This window comes from Trypanosoma cruzi, genomic scaffold, assembly GCF_000209065.1.
Source record: "Trypanosoma cruzi strain CL Brener 1047053516773 genomic scaffold, whole genome shotgun sequence".
In the NCBI taxonomy this organism is placed as follows: domain Eukaryota; phylum Euglenozoa; class Kinetoplastea; order Trypanosomatida; family Trypanosomatidae; genus Trypanosoma; species Trypanosoma cruzi.
In genome coordinates, this window is record NW_001849492.1 from 93005 (window position 1) to 107965 (window position 14961).

The window sequence follows — 14961 nt, forward strand, 5'->3', positions numbered from 1 at the left end:
CTCGGATAATGCCCAAAGCCCCCTGCCACCACAAAATTGTATCCATGTATCTTTAACCATCCGCTGATGCTATGGAAAATGGACCAACTGAGCAGGGAAGGGAAGAGGGGGGGGGGGGGAAGTAGCAGTCATGAATAATGACGAAAAGGACGGCAAAAAAAAAGAAAAAAAAACGTCAAGAACAAAAAAGCAATTACCATTATCATAAAAAAGAGGCTTGCCGTAGTAGAAGGTGAGGTCCATATGATTTTACATGCATGTGTACATTTACACAAAACACATGGTCCCATGATCTTTTATTATTTACCGTTATGCTTTTTTTTTATTATTATTATTGGTATATGCGATAAAATCTTAGAAGAAATGAGGTAAAACGAAATTAATTTCCCCAAGTCGCTCTTTTGGTTGTTTGTTGTTGTTGTTTTTTTCTGGATTCAAGTGTGCTCTCTCCCTTTTTTCTCTATATTGCTGTCTCTGTCCCTGTCCCTGTGTGTGTGTATGTGTCTTTCTAATAGATGGTTTTACGCCTGCATGCGTGTGTGGATACGTATGAACTTCTTATTTATTTATTTATTTTCTTTTTTCTTTTTTTTATTGGGGTAGTTGTTTTGTGGCTTTTTTAAAAGCGAAGGGCTCGGCTCTTCCTGATCACCCCTCACTTCCTGCAACTTCGCAGTGCTTTTTAGCACAGGGGGAGGGGCGGCGTTTTGTGCGTGAGTGGGTAAAGGGGGGGGAGACCAAAGCCAAAGGGATTGTTTTTCTTTTTTTTTTTTTTTTTCGCAGGGATTCTTGCGGGTTATTTTGTATTTGTGAGAGCATCGAATCACCCAACACAACACCCGTCCGTTTGTGCGAAGAAACCAGTGAGGGGGCGAACGGACGATCACCACAACATTCATCAAACGTGAGGAAAAGGAAATTATTGTGAGGGGTATAAAAATTCTTTTTCTCCAGTAGAAACAATGGAAACACCGAAGGTGACATGTGACGATGTGAATGAGCTCGTTGCGATGTGCTCCATATCGCTTGAGAAGGCCATCACGTCCCTTCAACAATGCTCTTCTAGCCTCTTTGTGCTTCTTTACCAGCGTCTTTACAACTGTACCATCAAAGACATTGAAAGCTCCCCATATACGCTGCAACAAAAGCAATGGAATGTCACACGCGTATTGAATGAACTGCGAGACAAGAGGGGTATTGACGTTGCGGGCATTGACGCAGAGCAGATTATACAATTTAATGAAGAGCACATCAGTCGACTAATTACGCTTTTTTTGAATATTGCATACAAAATGAGACTGCAAGGGGGTGTGGGGGCCGGTGCTTCCATTCCAGTTGGCTCTGGGAAGTTACCGTCAACGCGAAATTTGTTGCCTACAGCTGTGTCAAGACCGGTGTTAGCAGAGTTACCGCATGAATCCGCAGAAGATGGAACGTGGTATGCCCCAGTAAGAACTGTGGAAGAAGGGGAACGAATGTTACACATGGATGAAATGCATTTTGCCCAATTCCCTCAGGAACATGCTAAGGTTGCTCCTCTGGATATGGACGAGGAACGTGTCGGTCAGCTCCCAGGACCGCTCTCTCTCCCACATCACACGCACCACGGCCATCATAGACATGTCCCAGAAATGGAAGAAAGGGCGGGTGGGGGTACCACGGGGGATGTTGCCTTCATGAGATCAGGCGAGGAAGATGAGGATGAAGAGGATATTCTTATGGGAACCCCTGTAAAGGATGAACATGAATACGGCGGCAGTGCTGGTAGTTATGGTAATGGAGATGAGGAAGAAATACCCACAAACCAGTTAGTGAATGCATGGAACGCCGAGGTCATCCCGCCCAAACAATACAATCGGGTCATTAATTCCTCCGACATTGCGGATGTACGGGAACGGTTGAGCCTAATGGAAGAACAACTGATAAATGAGGCCCGCCAACGTGAGAGACGTCAGCGGACCGGGGTGCCACGCCACCTCGACAGCAGTCAGGTTGGCTTCTTTGACCATGATGGGAAAGTTGCCAGGAGACTCAGGCGGCGCGAGAAGCCCAAGGTTGTGTTTCCTCGCAGTCTCGTTCCAGACACCGTCTCAAAAGAGGATTTCCTCCGCCAAGAACCGAAGCGCATGATTGATTACACCCTGAGAAATGAAAAGATTGAAATGCTTCGTTCCGTACGTCTCATTGATGATCTCCAGAAGGAAATTCGGCGGAAAATGTTCCAACGACACAACGACGCAACGCGACAACTACGCGAGAATCTACGGCAGTCATTGGAAGAAGATCGACGGGAAAAATTGGAGCGTATGCGGCAGATTAAGGATGAGGATCAAAAGTACCGCAGCGCTTACAAAGCCATCATGGCTGCTGCCTGTAATGATCTTCGTACCGCAGAAGATCTTATGATGGAACGCACCCGACAGTTGGCAGAGTATCATTCACACTCGCTACGGGAGAGCCGTCGCATGTGTCAATACATGAAGCGGGAGAGCAAGGAACGGATGCGGCACGATCTCCTTCGCTATGCGAGTACGGTAACGGGATGGCAGTCACATTTTGTCAGTTAGAGTTGTTGTTGTTTTTTACCTTCTCGGGGAGGAAGAAGTCTTATTTAGATTTCCTTTCCGAATGGGAGCGCAGGAAGAGGAAGAAGAAAAAAAAAAAAAAAAAAAAGAGGATTTAATAATAATAATGGATAGAGGGAGGAACGAGTATTATTCTTAATGTTTTTATACATATATGGACGCCTTCTTTTTTTTTCTCTCTTTCTCTCTTAGACCTTTTTTTTTTCTCTTTCCGCGCTGTGCGGTTACCCAAGTGACCGCAGTTTGTATTGGTGTTGATGGTGGAAGCCTGGAGCGACTAAAAATTTCTCCTGCTGAGTTGTCGTTGTTGGGTTTGTTTTACTGTACATGGCGTTCCTTTTTGTTGTTGTTGTTGTTGTTATTTTCTTGGATGGCAAGTGCCTTTTACTCTTCTTTCTTGTACGTACTGCGCCCTGAAAAAAGATAATGTACATGTGTATATGTATATACGTATATATTTGTATGCATTTAGAGAGGGGGGCGAGGAGAAGCAGCTTGTGGTGGCGGAGAGCGGCTGGCGTATTCCATACCCGGTGCGCGCCCCCCCCCCCCCCCCCCCGCAGCTGTGGAAAGGGATGAGAAGTGTAAAGAATTGCTTATAAACAGCATGGGGCGGATTTTGTGTGAATTGTACCTAATTCCTTTTTCCTTTCCCCTTCATTTATGTGATGCGTGCGCCCTTTCTACTTTTCTCTACGACTTTTCTTTGGGTGGGGGGTTTTGTATGACGACAGTTACGATGAGGGAACGGCGTGAAGGTCGTGAGCCTCACACATTTTTGGACAGCTGTCACCTTGCGGAGCACACATCGCCGCGACTAAATGATCTCAGGCATTCGAACCGTTCCGGTGGGAACCCCGAGGCGACGACGTCGACTGTCTTTAATCGCTTTAGTAGCGTGAGTCCGCAGCATCCTGGCATCTCATACGATAGTGCGAACTGCACCAGGAATGGTGTCGGGGGCAGCGGTTATATGCCGCCACCACCTCCTCCTCCTCCTCCGTCCTTCTTTTTTGGGGGTAGCAGTGGAGCCGACTCGAGGGGTGTCGGCTGGCCGCCGCCTCTTCCGGCCACGTACTGGACGCTACCGCAGGATGCCCCGTGGATCCCACCACCACCCATCCCACACAACACCTCGGGCGCTTCGTGTGGCGAAAACTGTGGTGAGGCGGCCGCAAAGTGGCCGACGCCACAAGACATTCCATTTCCATCCACTTTTCCGTTTCCACCACACATGCTGCCGCCCTTCTTACCAATCTCTCCAAACATGGACTGGAGCCATATCCCACCCCCTCCGCCGTGGTTTCCGCTGTTGCAGGGTCCTCAACATCCAAAGGAACAGCAGTGGGAAAATTATCGTGAGGATAATAAGTCAATTATCTACGACGACTACGACGAGGATGATGATAACGAAGGCAGTGTGACGGAGCCAGGTCCTCGAAGAGGAAGAGGGCCCTCACCACATCGAAGGAGTTCCAGGCGTCAACCTTCGATATCAGCGCAAGAAGAGGAACATATGCGTTTGATTGCTCGTGAGGCGAAAAGGCGTCAGCTGCGTGCCAGCGCCTCCCATACATCAGTTAGAGACCCTGTGAAGGGCTCCATGAAAGGAGGGCGTCAGGCACCTAAAAACCTATCGTCAACACGTGGGCGAAATAAAATTTGTGCAACACCAGCATCTGCGAGAAGGCTCAGCCCCTCTTCTGCCAATTCACGGCACATCGTGACAAACTCTCGATCATCCAGTAGATCAATGGCACATCAGCAACGGAGAAATTACTACGCTGAGGCATGTGCACTCAAAGTACCTTCACCTCGTTTAAAGGACGCTATGGAAAAGCGACCTTCCCACCAAAATGTACGAATGTCAAATACATCTCGTGATCACAGCCGTGGGCATAAAAATCATGCGGGTGTGAAAAGCAGAAACGATAACAGCAGTCGCTTATCTAATGCTGCTAGGCATAGCGGTATTCATCATACTTCTTACCAAGAAGCCGCAAGGCAAGATGAGCGCGTGGCCGAGTACCTTAAGGGTATTGAAGACCTTTATAAGCGCCTACGTAGCAGCTATGAAGAATTTCAACGTGATCCATCGAAATTTATTAGGAATGCATCCGTTTTTAAGGAAGCAGCATTAGCCAAAGCCCCACCACTACCATCGGCAGCGGCACGGAAATCGTCGGCAACACGCAACCTTCTTGATGACGCTGACACAGTCGGGGGCAAAGAATACAACATGGAGCGCGAGGTATCACAAGGGAAAGGAATTCCGTTATTATCCCAAGAGTCTCAAAGAATACGCGATGAACTGTTCAAATTAGAAATGCAGTGGCAACGACTCGAGGAGTTAAAGCGAGGCTCCACGGGAGAACGGGGCGCTGCTCCGGTGGAGATGTTGCAGGAGAAAGGCATCAATGACCCGCCATTGCGCATGCAAAATGGAACGGGGACAGGTAAGACGAAGATCAATGGAGGAGAAGTCGATGATAGTAGAAATGGGGGAAAAAATGAAGGAATCACGAGCATGGATGGCTCTCAATATGGTGCCAATGTAAAGGCGATCGCCACGACAGGAGGGATTAGAAGAGACAAACCCACGGCTAGCATTCCGTCACGCAGTTCTACCCCACGTTTTGCTGGAGATCAGTTACAAAACGGCCTTTCCGACAGCGGTCAATGGGGTCGCAGGAATTTGACTGGAAATAATGCTACAAGCGGTCACGGACCATTTACCCGTGATCATTTGCTGGGATTGGTGAGGGAGCGGAAGGCCATGTTGGAGTAGATGTTGTAGAATGGAAATGACTACGGAGTCGGTCTCTTTGATAATGAAATGTCGTTTAGGATATTTGCTCAAAATAAATAATGAAATTTCTTGAGAATATATATATATATATATATATATATATATATAGTGTGTGTGTATCGTCGTGCTTTCTGTTGATCATATATTTATATATTGCACGTTGGTGTTGTTGTTTTTTGTTTGTTTGTTTGCTTGTTTTTTTTTTTTTTACATTTTGTAATGCATTGGCATTGTATACTCTTTTTTTTTTTTTGTTTTGTTTTTGTTTTTGAGGTTGCTTAGTTTTTGTTTTTTTAGTCGTTGCTGTCCTCTGTGTGTCATTTTTTGTAAAGTGGGTTAATTCTATAAATTTAATGGAAAGCGTTGCTGCCACAGCCGCCTCCATGGCGAATGAGAGAAAAAGACGCGGTTTTTTTGAGTCACGGACGGCGTGGCTTATGCCTTCCGAGGAGGGCGTTTTTCAGAGTTTAAGCCTTCGACATTTTGGGTTTACTGCCGGGAAGATGCTGCAGTTTGCGTTGCAACAACAGGCAGCATGTGGGGCCTCAATGTGTGTCTTTCCCATTGATGAGGCTGCGGCTGATGGGAGTAGTGGCCGGCAGACGACTGGATGCTCCCCTCTTGCCGCTTTGGCTTCCAATTTGGACGGCATGAAAAGTGGAATGGATCAAACGTGGGGTTTACTGAGTCGGGTAGGATCTTGGGGGCCTTCTGTTTGTGGCCGCGTCACAGCGTCGTCATGGGATCTCTCAGCTGACGAACGAAGTCCGTTTCCTGGTTTGCTTCGCCTTGCGGCCTTTTTGGGCCTTAGTGCGGTGTTGGTGCCGCTTCCTAATGGTGACGTTACAACTCCTGCATTTACCGACGCTGTCACTGTTCTTACGGATCACTTGCGGCAAAATCGGACGACAAACATTTGGGTTTACTGTGATGCCTCCTCCCAGGCTCATCGTGTGGCATTTTCTCGACTTCGCACCGCACTTATGTGGGGCGACGCCCCACCTTCTTTGACCGATGCTGCGGGTTGCGTTGCTCGTGAGGCATTACACAGAGTTACGCCGTACTTGTACTTTTCTGAGACATTCGGGGCACTTCCATCTGAATGGCTTGGGGAGCCTGTTGTGGCGTTTGAGGTCCCACATATTGACAAATTGATGCGTGCACTGCGGTCTGGTCCATTCCACCTTGAGCCAGACTCAAATTTGCCGAAGGATATTTTGCCTCTTATTAATTCTTACTGGGCGACAGCCCAACCTCCTTTCATCTCCTTGGCGGCATTTATTGTAGAACTGCTTCGACGACGGGCGGCGCCTATTTTTTCGGTTAAAGATTTTATTCCAGCTTACACGCTACTAAACCAGCTGTATGAGAGACATGTATTAGATAATAGGAGGGACAACTTTTCAAGCTTTGAGGACATCTTACAACTACCATTGCAGCCGCTAGGACACATGTTGTCAAGCGGCGTGTATGAAGTCTTTGAGTGCGACTTTGTCAAATACCAGCGTTATCATGCTGCAATGTTGAATTACTTCCGTGAATGGTTAGAGCACCATGACGAACGTGGACACGGGAGACTATGCAGTAAATATCTGAAGAACACAGGAGGTGACAAAATGGATGTTGCGTACGTGGTTCTCTTGGGTGCTGGCCGAGGTCCCTTAATTGCGGAATGTTTGGCCGCTGCTTCTTCCATTGGTATTCGTGTTCATTTGTTTGCGGTGGAAAAGAACCCTGAGGCGATGGAGTTTATTCGTCTTCGATTGCGTTCAGATCCCCAATGGTGTTATAATATAAGTGCTTGCGGTCATTTGGTAGAGACCATGTGCGCAGATGGACGAGCAGTGACGGCGACGATAGAAGGGCCTCTGCCGAAGCTTTGGGGTTTGTGTGACTTGGTTGTGTCGGAGCTACTGGGAAGCTTCGGTGACAATGAACTTAGCCCAGAGTGCATAGACGGTTTTTGTGAGGATTTTCGACGCTACCAGAACTCGATGGGAATTCCGCCGAACCCACACATGGTCTCCATTCCACAAGAGTACACTGCCTGGATTGCCCCATTGTATTCAGGACGGATGGAAGAATCTCTTGCAGATACAGCTGTCTCGGGACTCACGGTGTTGTTGCCATGGTGCCATGACCGTCGTGCAGCGATATTTCACTCCATGTTTGTTACGGATTTGTGTCGTGGCGTCTCCTTATCTACACCGCAGCCTTGTTGGACCTTTCAGCACTTTACAGGGAGGGATTTCCAGAAGGAGCGGGAAGCTTTGCTCACCTTTCGCATGAACACTGCTGGTCGTTGCAGCGGCTTCATTGGGTACTTTACAGCCGTATTGTTTGCTTCCAAATCAAATTGTGGTGTGGATAATGTGGGGGACGTTGATATTTCAACGACTCTTTCAACCACACCTGAGGAACGGACTCCCGAGATGTTTAGTTGGTTTCCGTGTTTCTTTGCCGTTGAACCACGAGACGTGTTGGAGGTGGAAGCGGATGACCGTTTGCAACTGCATCTGCGTCGATGTGTGAATGTTGAAGAAAAGCGAGTGTTTTATAGCTACGACGCCAGACTTTTAAAAGGGCGTGAGGGGGAAGTAAAGGCAACCACAGCAGTAATTAATGACGGTGGCTGGGCTGCCTCTATCCTCTTAAATTCTTGAAGGGGGCGATGCGACGATGTGTGAAGGAGTGGAAAAAAAAAAAAAAGTTTTTTTAACACTCAACTTTGTGGATACACACTAAATGTGTTGGAGAAAAATCACAAAAAAAAAAAAAGAAAAATTGTTGCTAAGTTCTGTTGCCTTTTATTATTTTTTTTTCTTTTGGTAATTATATATATATATATTGCAGTTTGGTGCAGTAAAGCAATGAAAGAGGGAAGGAGAGTTGTGGCGTTATCTCTTTGAATGTCTATTTACATCCCCTTTTTTTTTTTTCTATTTCTTATTATTATTATTATTATTTTTCTGGTTTCTTTTTCTCCTCGTGGTCATGGATGTTTACCACACACACTCGCACGGAAAAAAGAAAGGGTCAAAAAGGGGAAGGAAATTAATCCTTTTTTTTTCCCCCCCTTTTGCGTGCGTGCATCATCCATTTTGGAGTTCTCCAACCGCAAGGGGAGGGGGGAAGTTAGGAGGGAGGAGGTTCCGCGGCAACGGTGGCGGGGACGCATAGCTGTCTTGCGTGGCATCCAGCGAACACGCCAACGGGAGTACCTCCGACGTGTTGTCGCCATCATAACTGAACCAAAGACAGAAAAAAAAAGAATACGAGGAGAAAAAAGACTGGGGGGAGTGGCTGTGGTGGCGTGATTTTGCTGCTTTCTTTTGGGCGGAAAGGATTTCTTTGCCGCGAAAGGACGCTCCCACACGCAGAGACCTTCTTTTGAGAGGAAAAACCTTTATAAATAAAAGGAAGAAAAAAGAGGAGGGCTTTTGAAAGTGAACGAAGGGAGAGTGTGTTTGTGTGTGATCCCCGCAGAGCAATGCCGCGCTACTACACTCCAAAGGAGGTCCGTGCCCACTGCTTTGAGGATGACGCATTCATCTCCGCCAACGGCAAAGTTCTAGACATTACTCCGCTTATTCAGCGGTACCAAGGCACGCGTTTTGCCAGCCTTGTGCAGCCACTCATTCGCGCCGCCGGCACCGACATCTCCCACTGGTATGACAAGAACACGATGGACCTGAAGACATGCATCGACCCCGAGACAGGATTTCGTACGTACGCTCAACCGTTTGGTCGTTTTGCCCACATACCCACCGTTCTTCCGGATAGCAACATTGACCTTAGCTACGAGGTGCCGTGGTGGAAAGACGAGCAATACGTCATTGGCAACCTCACCCGCAAGACACGCAAGATACGTATCATCAACACTCTTAATGGTGCAGAACACACACTTGAGGTGTGCGCCGAGGAGAATTTGTTTGAGATTGTCAATACCAGATTCCTCAAATATAATGCACACGCACTGAGCTACACCTGGCGTCGTCATGACCCAGATGGGCGCGACCTTGACATGACGAAGACGCTGGATGAAAATGGCATTGTCGATGAGTCTGAGGAGTTTGAGTCTCTAGGATTGAACGCGGATTTTTACATCCCGGCGTTACACCTCTACTACGACGATGATCTAACGGAGGCGTAGAGTCAACATGCAAACACACAATCCCACACTCAAAAAAAAAAAAAAAAAAAAAAATAACAAGGGGGAGGTTCCCCAAAGCAAAGAGTGAGTGGTAACAAGCGGGACGAATGAGTCAGCCACAACGAATTTACCTCGCCGCTTTTTTTTCTTTTTGTTTGTTTGTTTCATTCTTTGATGTATAGAACGTACTGATGCAATTTATTTTTTAGTCATCCTATCCGAGCCGCGATGGTAGCAACGGCGGCAACAGCAACGACGAGACCCAACAACAACAACAACAACAAAGGTTGGGGGTTGAAGACCCACTTCATCTGCTGCTACCGTTGTGGACTGCGTGGACCTCCATTGGAATACTTTTTTTATGGACGTATCGCTTGACTCTCTTTTCCTCTCTCTCTCTCTCTCTCTCTTTTTTTTTTTTTTTTTTTTTTTTTTGGTTTCTTGTTGCTCCTTTTTTAGCATAAGAGGCTCTACTTCTCGGTGAGAGGATTGAAATAAAATTCAAGGGCTATGTTTCGCAAGTCATCGCACGCACTTATGCATTCCGGCGGGCTCTTTCGTACACCTCGGCCTCTTTGCCGCGCGCTGCAGGAAGCTCTTACGAAGGCACAATCGGTGTGGAATCTGGACTTTGGAGGCACCCCGACAGTGGACGAACTCACATTTCATCAGCGAAAGTATCCATCCACGCCAATGTTCCATGTGCTGGACCTCGATGGGAGAGTAGTAAACCCGAAGCAGGAACCAGAGGTGCCCAAAGAGACGCTGATTAAAATGATGGAAGCAATGTTGCGTCAGCAGAGTATTGACCTTATTTTGATGGAGGCACAGCGTCAGGGGCGTATTTCATTTTATATGACGAGTATGGGTGAAGAAGCCTCTGCGGTGGGCACCGCCGCGGCATTGGATATGCGTGACGAACTATTTTTGCAGTATAGGGAGGCGGCTGCCCTTACGTACCGTGGATACACGGTGAAGGATATGGTAGCGCAATGTATGGGCACCATTGAGAATGAACTTAAAGGTCGACAAATGCCTATCCACTATGGTTCACGCGCGCTCAATGTTCATATGATCAGCTCTCCAGTGGCGACTCAAATTCCACATGCTGCTGGTACTGGATATGTTTGTCGTCTTGAAAACGAACGTGAGACGGATCCCAACAAGAAACGTATTTGTGCCGCTTTTGTTGGCGAAGGTTCTGCCAGCCAGGGGGACTTTCACGCTGGGGTTAACATGGCCGCAACGATGAAATCCAACACACTTTTTTTGATACGTAACAACGGCTACGCCATCTCTACACCGTCGTCTTCACAGTACGCTGGCGATGGTATTTTTGCTCGGGGCATCGGTTACGGTATTCCCTGCGCCCGTGTGGATGGAAATGACATTTTGGCGGTGTTTCAAACAGTACGCAAGGCACGTGAACTTATTCGCACGACGAATCAACCTGTTCTCGTGGAAGCCCTGGTATATCGTAGCTCCCATCACTCTTCCTCTGATGACAGTACATGGTACCGTTCACGGGAAGAAGTGGAAGTGTTTTCAAATCTCTTTTTACCAGTTGCCCGGTTTGAAAAGTATTTGGAAAGAAAGTCGCTGTGGACTCCCGAGCAGTCGCGGAGTTTGACTCAGAAAGTGCGGCAAGAAACGCTTGCGGAGCTGCACAGGCAGGAGAAATTGCCCAAGTGGCCGGTATCTTCGATGCATGACGATGTGTACAAGGAAATGACACCAGAGATGCATCAGGCGCAAAAGGAATTGGAGGAGCACTACGAACGAAACAAGAAAGAATACAACATGTGATGAAACATAACTTTACGAACCCAAGACGCATGCATAAAACGAGAAGAAAGGAAAAGAGAAGGGCGATAAAAAGTATGGAGAGACTTATAATTCGAAGCTGCCTTTATTATTATTATTACTATTATTTTCATTTTTTTACTTTTCATAGGTTTTGTCTATCCTTCCCATCCGCTGTTTTGTGCATCTGGGGGAGGTATCCAAGTTACCAACGAAATGGGAGGAGGAAAAAATAATAATGAAAACGAATCAAGATGTTGAGAGGATTTTCCTTTTTCGTTTGTTTGTTTTTGTTGGACGCTTTGGAGGGGACGTACGCTCAGAAGAAGGAGGGGGGGGGGGGGGGGAGAATTTTGTCGGATGGCAATGCATTTTGAACCTCTTCTTTTCTTTATATATTAATTGAGATTTCTCTCCAACGGCACCGCATTGCAAGGCAGCGAGAGCGGCTTTGTTTTCCTCCCTCTCTTCATTTACCACCACTGCCCTTTACGCGGAGGGAGAGTTCACGGCGACTCTACTTATCTTCACCTATTCCATTTGGATGCATAGGCTTGTTTTCTGGTAAATGAGTGAAGGGCCAACTCCCTTCCGAAGTTTTGGGGATATTTCGTTGTGCATTAAACCAAAATGCAACCTCTCATTGTCCTCGTCTTCTTTTTGGGAGAGTAGGAGGAAAGGGCCTCATTCAACTGCATATTCTTGATATTGTTTTTGTTGTTGTTGTTTTATTATGGCTAGGAGCTTGTGAAGAGAATAATTACGGGAGTGCTGGCTAACATAATTAATTTGTATATATCTATATATATCCTGGTAAAAGGAATACACCTCTTTATGACACTTTTCTACCATATGAATTGTTGGGAAGAACACGACTTTAGGGGAGCAGGGAGGAGTAGGGAATCGATGGCGGCCAGGCAAATTTTTATTTTTATTTTTATTTTTTACCTTCTCACCCACCCATCCCCTTTTGATTCCCACCACGCGGCGGGGTCTTGTGGTTGGAGAACCCCCCAAAGTCTGCCAATTAACTACATATATGTACATACATGCATAGTATATATACATATATACCTACTTGGTGTTAAACTTTGGGGATAGTGTGAATTTATTCTCATTCCATTTATCTCTTTTTTTTCTTTTTTTTTATTTCTATCTTGTTTGTTTTTTATCATTGAGAAACTCAGGATTATTGAACCGAAGAAGGTGAGAAGGATTGCGAGCGAATTGGTATTGCAAATGTACGTCTTTAATAACCATATTTTATTTTTTTATGGTTGATGATATCTTATTGTAACGATTGACGTGGTTTATTGTTGTTGCTGTCACACTTGTTGTTGCCTTTGATGGCGAATGATGAGCTTTGAATGTAGCTGTTGTTTTTTGTTTCTTGGTTTCTTGTGAAATGAGGGTAGTGCGGTGTTGTATCTGCGTGGCTTGGGTGTTTTGCCTCCCTTTCAGCCGTCCTTTTTTGTTGTTGTTCGGCGTGGAGTCGACGTGTTCATGTCACAACTTTACCGCGGGCGGTCGTATCAAAATATTTTGCGCAAACTCCCACGGAATCTTGTGGTCTTCGATGGGCACTGTCTTATGTGTCAGGCACGTGTGCGGCACGTGTTGGAACGCAATTTCTCGTACTTTAGTTTTATTCGCATCATGCAGGGCGTTGATCCGGTGAAACTGGAGGCGAACAAAATGTTGTTTTGCAGCTTTGACTCCGTTGAGTGGCGTGAGGTGCGCCGCAACTTCCCACATCTTTTAAACGATGCGGATGGTGTTGTGCTGATTGAGAAGGTGCCATCAAAAACGGCTTCATTTTTAAGTCGCGTAAGACAAGGGCAAAAACAGCGACGTCAACAGGGACGAACAGGCGGCATGAACAGCAGTGAAGAGAAAAGGGGCCTGAAGAATTTCTTTCAAACGAACAATTTTTCTTTTCCTCTTGCCTCGTCCAGTGTAACAACCCCAAGAGGGCTCGCGGGCGGTTTTGATGGTGTGGAGGAGGATGTGGACATTGTTGTATCTGTGAAATACGAGGCGGTATGCCGTATTGGGATGAAGCTGGATCGATGGTTGCTGCGTACACTCTTTCGCTGCCTATACTACATGCTCCCGCGGTGGATGGGCGATCGCTGGTACGACTACATCTTGCGACGGAGGCAATTGTGGGGCACCTCGGAGGAGGATGCGGTGCGTTATCCGAAGCGTGTGCCTGGACTAAAAGAGCGCACATGGAAACTGTGAGGCAAATGATGTTGTGTACTTTGATGCACTCTGTTTGTCCTTACGCTGTATGGGTGGGTGCATGATTGAAGTGGGAAGAGGAGGAGGATCCCCGCTGAAAAAGAAAAGAGAGGGAGAGAGAAAAATGCCGTTGATGATGGGAGAAACCATGACGGGTGGACAGCGTCGAAATGGAAGGTTGAGTAAGGCATATATATGTTTATATGTATATACAGGGGTAGTTCTTTTTCTTTTTTTTTTTTTTTTATCTTGCGCATATATATGTATGTTGTTGACATTTCATTATATATGCCGATACGATGTGTTTCTTGATGCTGCATTGTCCCCTCCTCAAGGCTGTGATGTGTGTGTATTGACACACGTGTAGTGCATTTACCGAAGTAACGGTGGAGGGAAGGAGCTGCAATAAAAACAGAAAATAATTTTAAATGTATACGCGGCTTACGAAATTGTTTTTCATCGGTCATACGTTTTGTGGACGGGTGTCGTCTACTTTCTGCTTGCAACCGTCAATGATGAGACCGTTGCTTGAGCAGCAGCGACGCTTCACGTCTATTATTAGCCGCTTCAGCTCTGCGGTGACGTCGCATATGTCGTCATTGGCGGACACGCATTTCATGCCACTCAGCGAGCAATGCATCACGGAGCCACGTCGCCCATACCCGCGGCGGGTTTCCATGCAGGAGAATCTTGCGGAACGGCTCACGTTGCAGCGGAGTCTGCGGGCGCATCTCGTGCCCTTGCAGGTTATCGTATCAAAAGAAAAACTTTACATCGAGCTTGTCTGGCCCTCGGCCGCACTCCGTGCTGTGGAAAACCAAAAAGAAACAATGGCACATACAGTGAAGGGTGCCGCCGCAGATGGGGATGATGATGGTAATGATGCGGCTCTGCACCACACCATGGAATCGCCTGCAAGAACGGTAAGTAGTGATTTACGTCAGAGGAGACCTCTTGAAGAACACCGCACGCGCTTTCTTGCAGAATTTCTGCGGGCGTATTCTCCGAGCACAGATGTCATTGGCTCTGACGTCCTTATTTATGGACGTCGTGGCATCACCATTACAGATGTTATTCCTGTTGGCAATTATGCCCTCCGTATCGTTTTTTCAGATGGTCACTCTGGTGGTATCTATCCCTACGAGTACCTCTTCCACCTAGGTTGCGAGAAGTATTCACGCATGCGAGAGTACATCCGGCGTTTGAGAGCTAAGCACAAGTCCAGGGATCCGCCTAAGCGTGCGCCTTCGCAGCGCCTCTCACGTATTCGGAGCGCACAGAGGGCTGAGGGAAGACACATGAGCAGTCACGGACAGGACGATCAATGAGCTCCATTTCTTTGGCGGTATGGGGGGGGGGGGGGGGGG

The 14961-nt window shown here is 47.0% G+C and overlaps 7 protein-coding genes across 7 annotated transcripts, besides 23 other annotated features; all 7 read left to right on the top strand.

Moving 5' to 3' along the window:
- Nucleotides 1-14961: a sequence feature (heterozygous, non-Esmeraldo-like haplotype).
- Nucleotides 316-336: a sequence feature (AT_rich).
- Nucleotides 444-510: a microsatellite.
- Nucleotides 559-596: a sequence feature (AT_rich).
- Nucleotides 756-778: a microsatellite.
- Nucleotides 963-2567, top strand: Tc00.1047053506853.10 (hypothetical protein, conserved; the record flags this gene model as incomplete). Its single annotated transcript, XM_803042.1, has 1 exon — nt 963-2567. The coding sequence occupies one exon, from the start codon at nt 963-965 to the stop codon at nt 2565-2567; it is 1605 nt and encodes a 534-aa protein (XP_808135.1).
- Nucleotides 2648-2673: a microsatellite.
- Nucleotides 2926-2948: a microsatellite.
- Nucleotides 3121-3146: a sequence feature (GC_rich).
- Tc00.1047053506853.20 (hypothetical protein, conserved) lies at nt 3193-5373 on the top strand (the record flags this gene model as incomplete). Its single annotated transcript, XM_803043.1, has 1 exon — nt 3193-5373. One exon carries the CDS (start codon nt 3193-3195, stop codon nt 5371-5373), a length of 2181 nt encoding a protein of 726 aa, XP_808136.1.
- Nucleotides 5470-5502: a microsatellite.
- Nucleotides 5564-5600: a microsatellite.
- Nucleotides 5637-5687: a sequence feature (T-rich).
- Tc00.1047053506853.30 (methyltransferase, putative) lies at nt 5748-8057 on the top strand (the record flags this gene model as incomplete). The annotated part of the gene is made up of 1 exon (XM_803044.1): nt 5748-8057. One exon carries the CDS (start codon nt 5748-5750, stop codon nt 8055-8057), a length of 2310 nt encoding a protein of 769 aa, XP_808137.1.
- Nucleotides 8200-8243: a sequence feature (AT_rich).
- Nucleotides 8341-8360: a microsatellite.
- Tc00.1047053506853.40 (hypothetical protein, conserved) lies at nt 8885-9547 on the top strand (the record flags this gene model as incomplete). The annotated part of the gene is made up of 1 exon (XM_803045.1): nt 8885-9547. One exon carries the CDS (start codon nt 8885-8887, stop codon nt 9545-9547), a length of 663 nt encoding a protein of 220 aa, XP_808138.1.
- Nucleotides 9579-9601: a microsatellite.
- Nucleotides 9811-9831: a microsatellite.
- Nucleotides 9926-9957: a microsatellite.
- Nucleotides 9957-9982: a microsatellite.
- Tc00.1047053506853.50 (2-oxoisovalerate dehydrogenase alpha subunit, putative) lies at nt 10058-11353 on the top strand (the record flags this gene model as incomplete). The annotated part of the gene is made up of 1 exon (XM_803046.1): nt 10058-11353. The coding sequence occupies one exon, from the start codon at nt 10058-10060 to the stop codon at nt 11351-11353; it is 1296 nt and encodes a 431-aa protein (XP_808139.1).
- Nucleotides 11457-11479: a microsatellite.
- Nucleotides 12090-12397: a mobile genetic element.
- Nucleotides 12272-12295: a microsatellite.
- Nucleotides 12384-12428: a microsatellite.
- Nucleotides 12473-12520: a sequence feature (T-rich).
- On the top strand, nt 12854-13594 carry Tc00.1047053506853.60 (hypothetical protein, conserved; the record flags this gene model as incomplete). Its single annotated transcript, XM_803047.1, has 1 exon — nt 12854-13594. The coding sequence occupies one exon, from the start codon at nt 12854-12856 to the stop codon at nt 13592-13594; it is 741 nt and encodes a 246-aa protein (XP_808140.1).
- Nucleotides 13816-13840: a microsatellite.
- Nucleotides 14023-14922, top strand: Tc00.1047053506853.70 (hypothetical protein, conserved; the record flags this gene model as incomplete). Its single annotated transcript, XM_803048.1, has 1 exon — nt 14023-14922. One exon carries the CDS (start codon nt 14023-14025, stop codon nt 14920-14922), a length of 900 nt encoding a protein of 299 aa, XP_808141.1.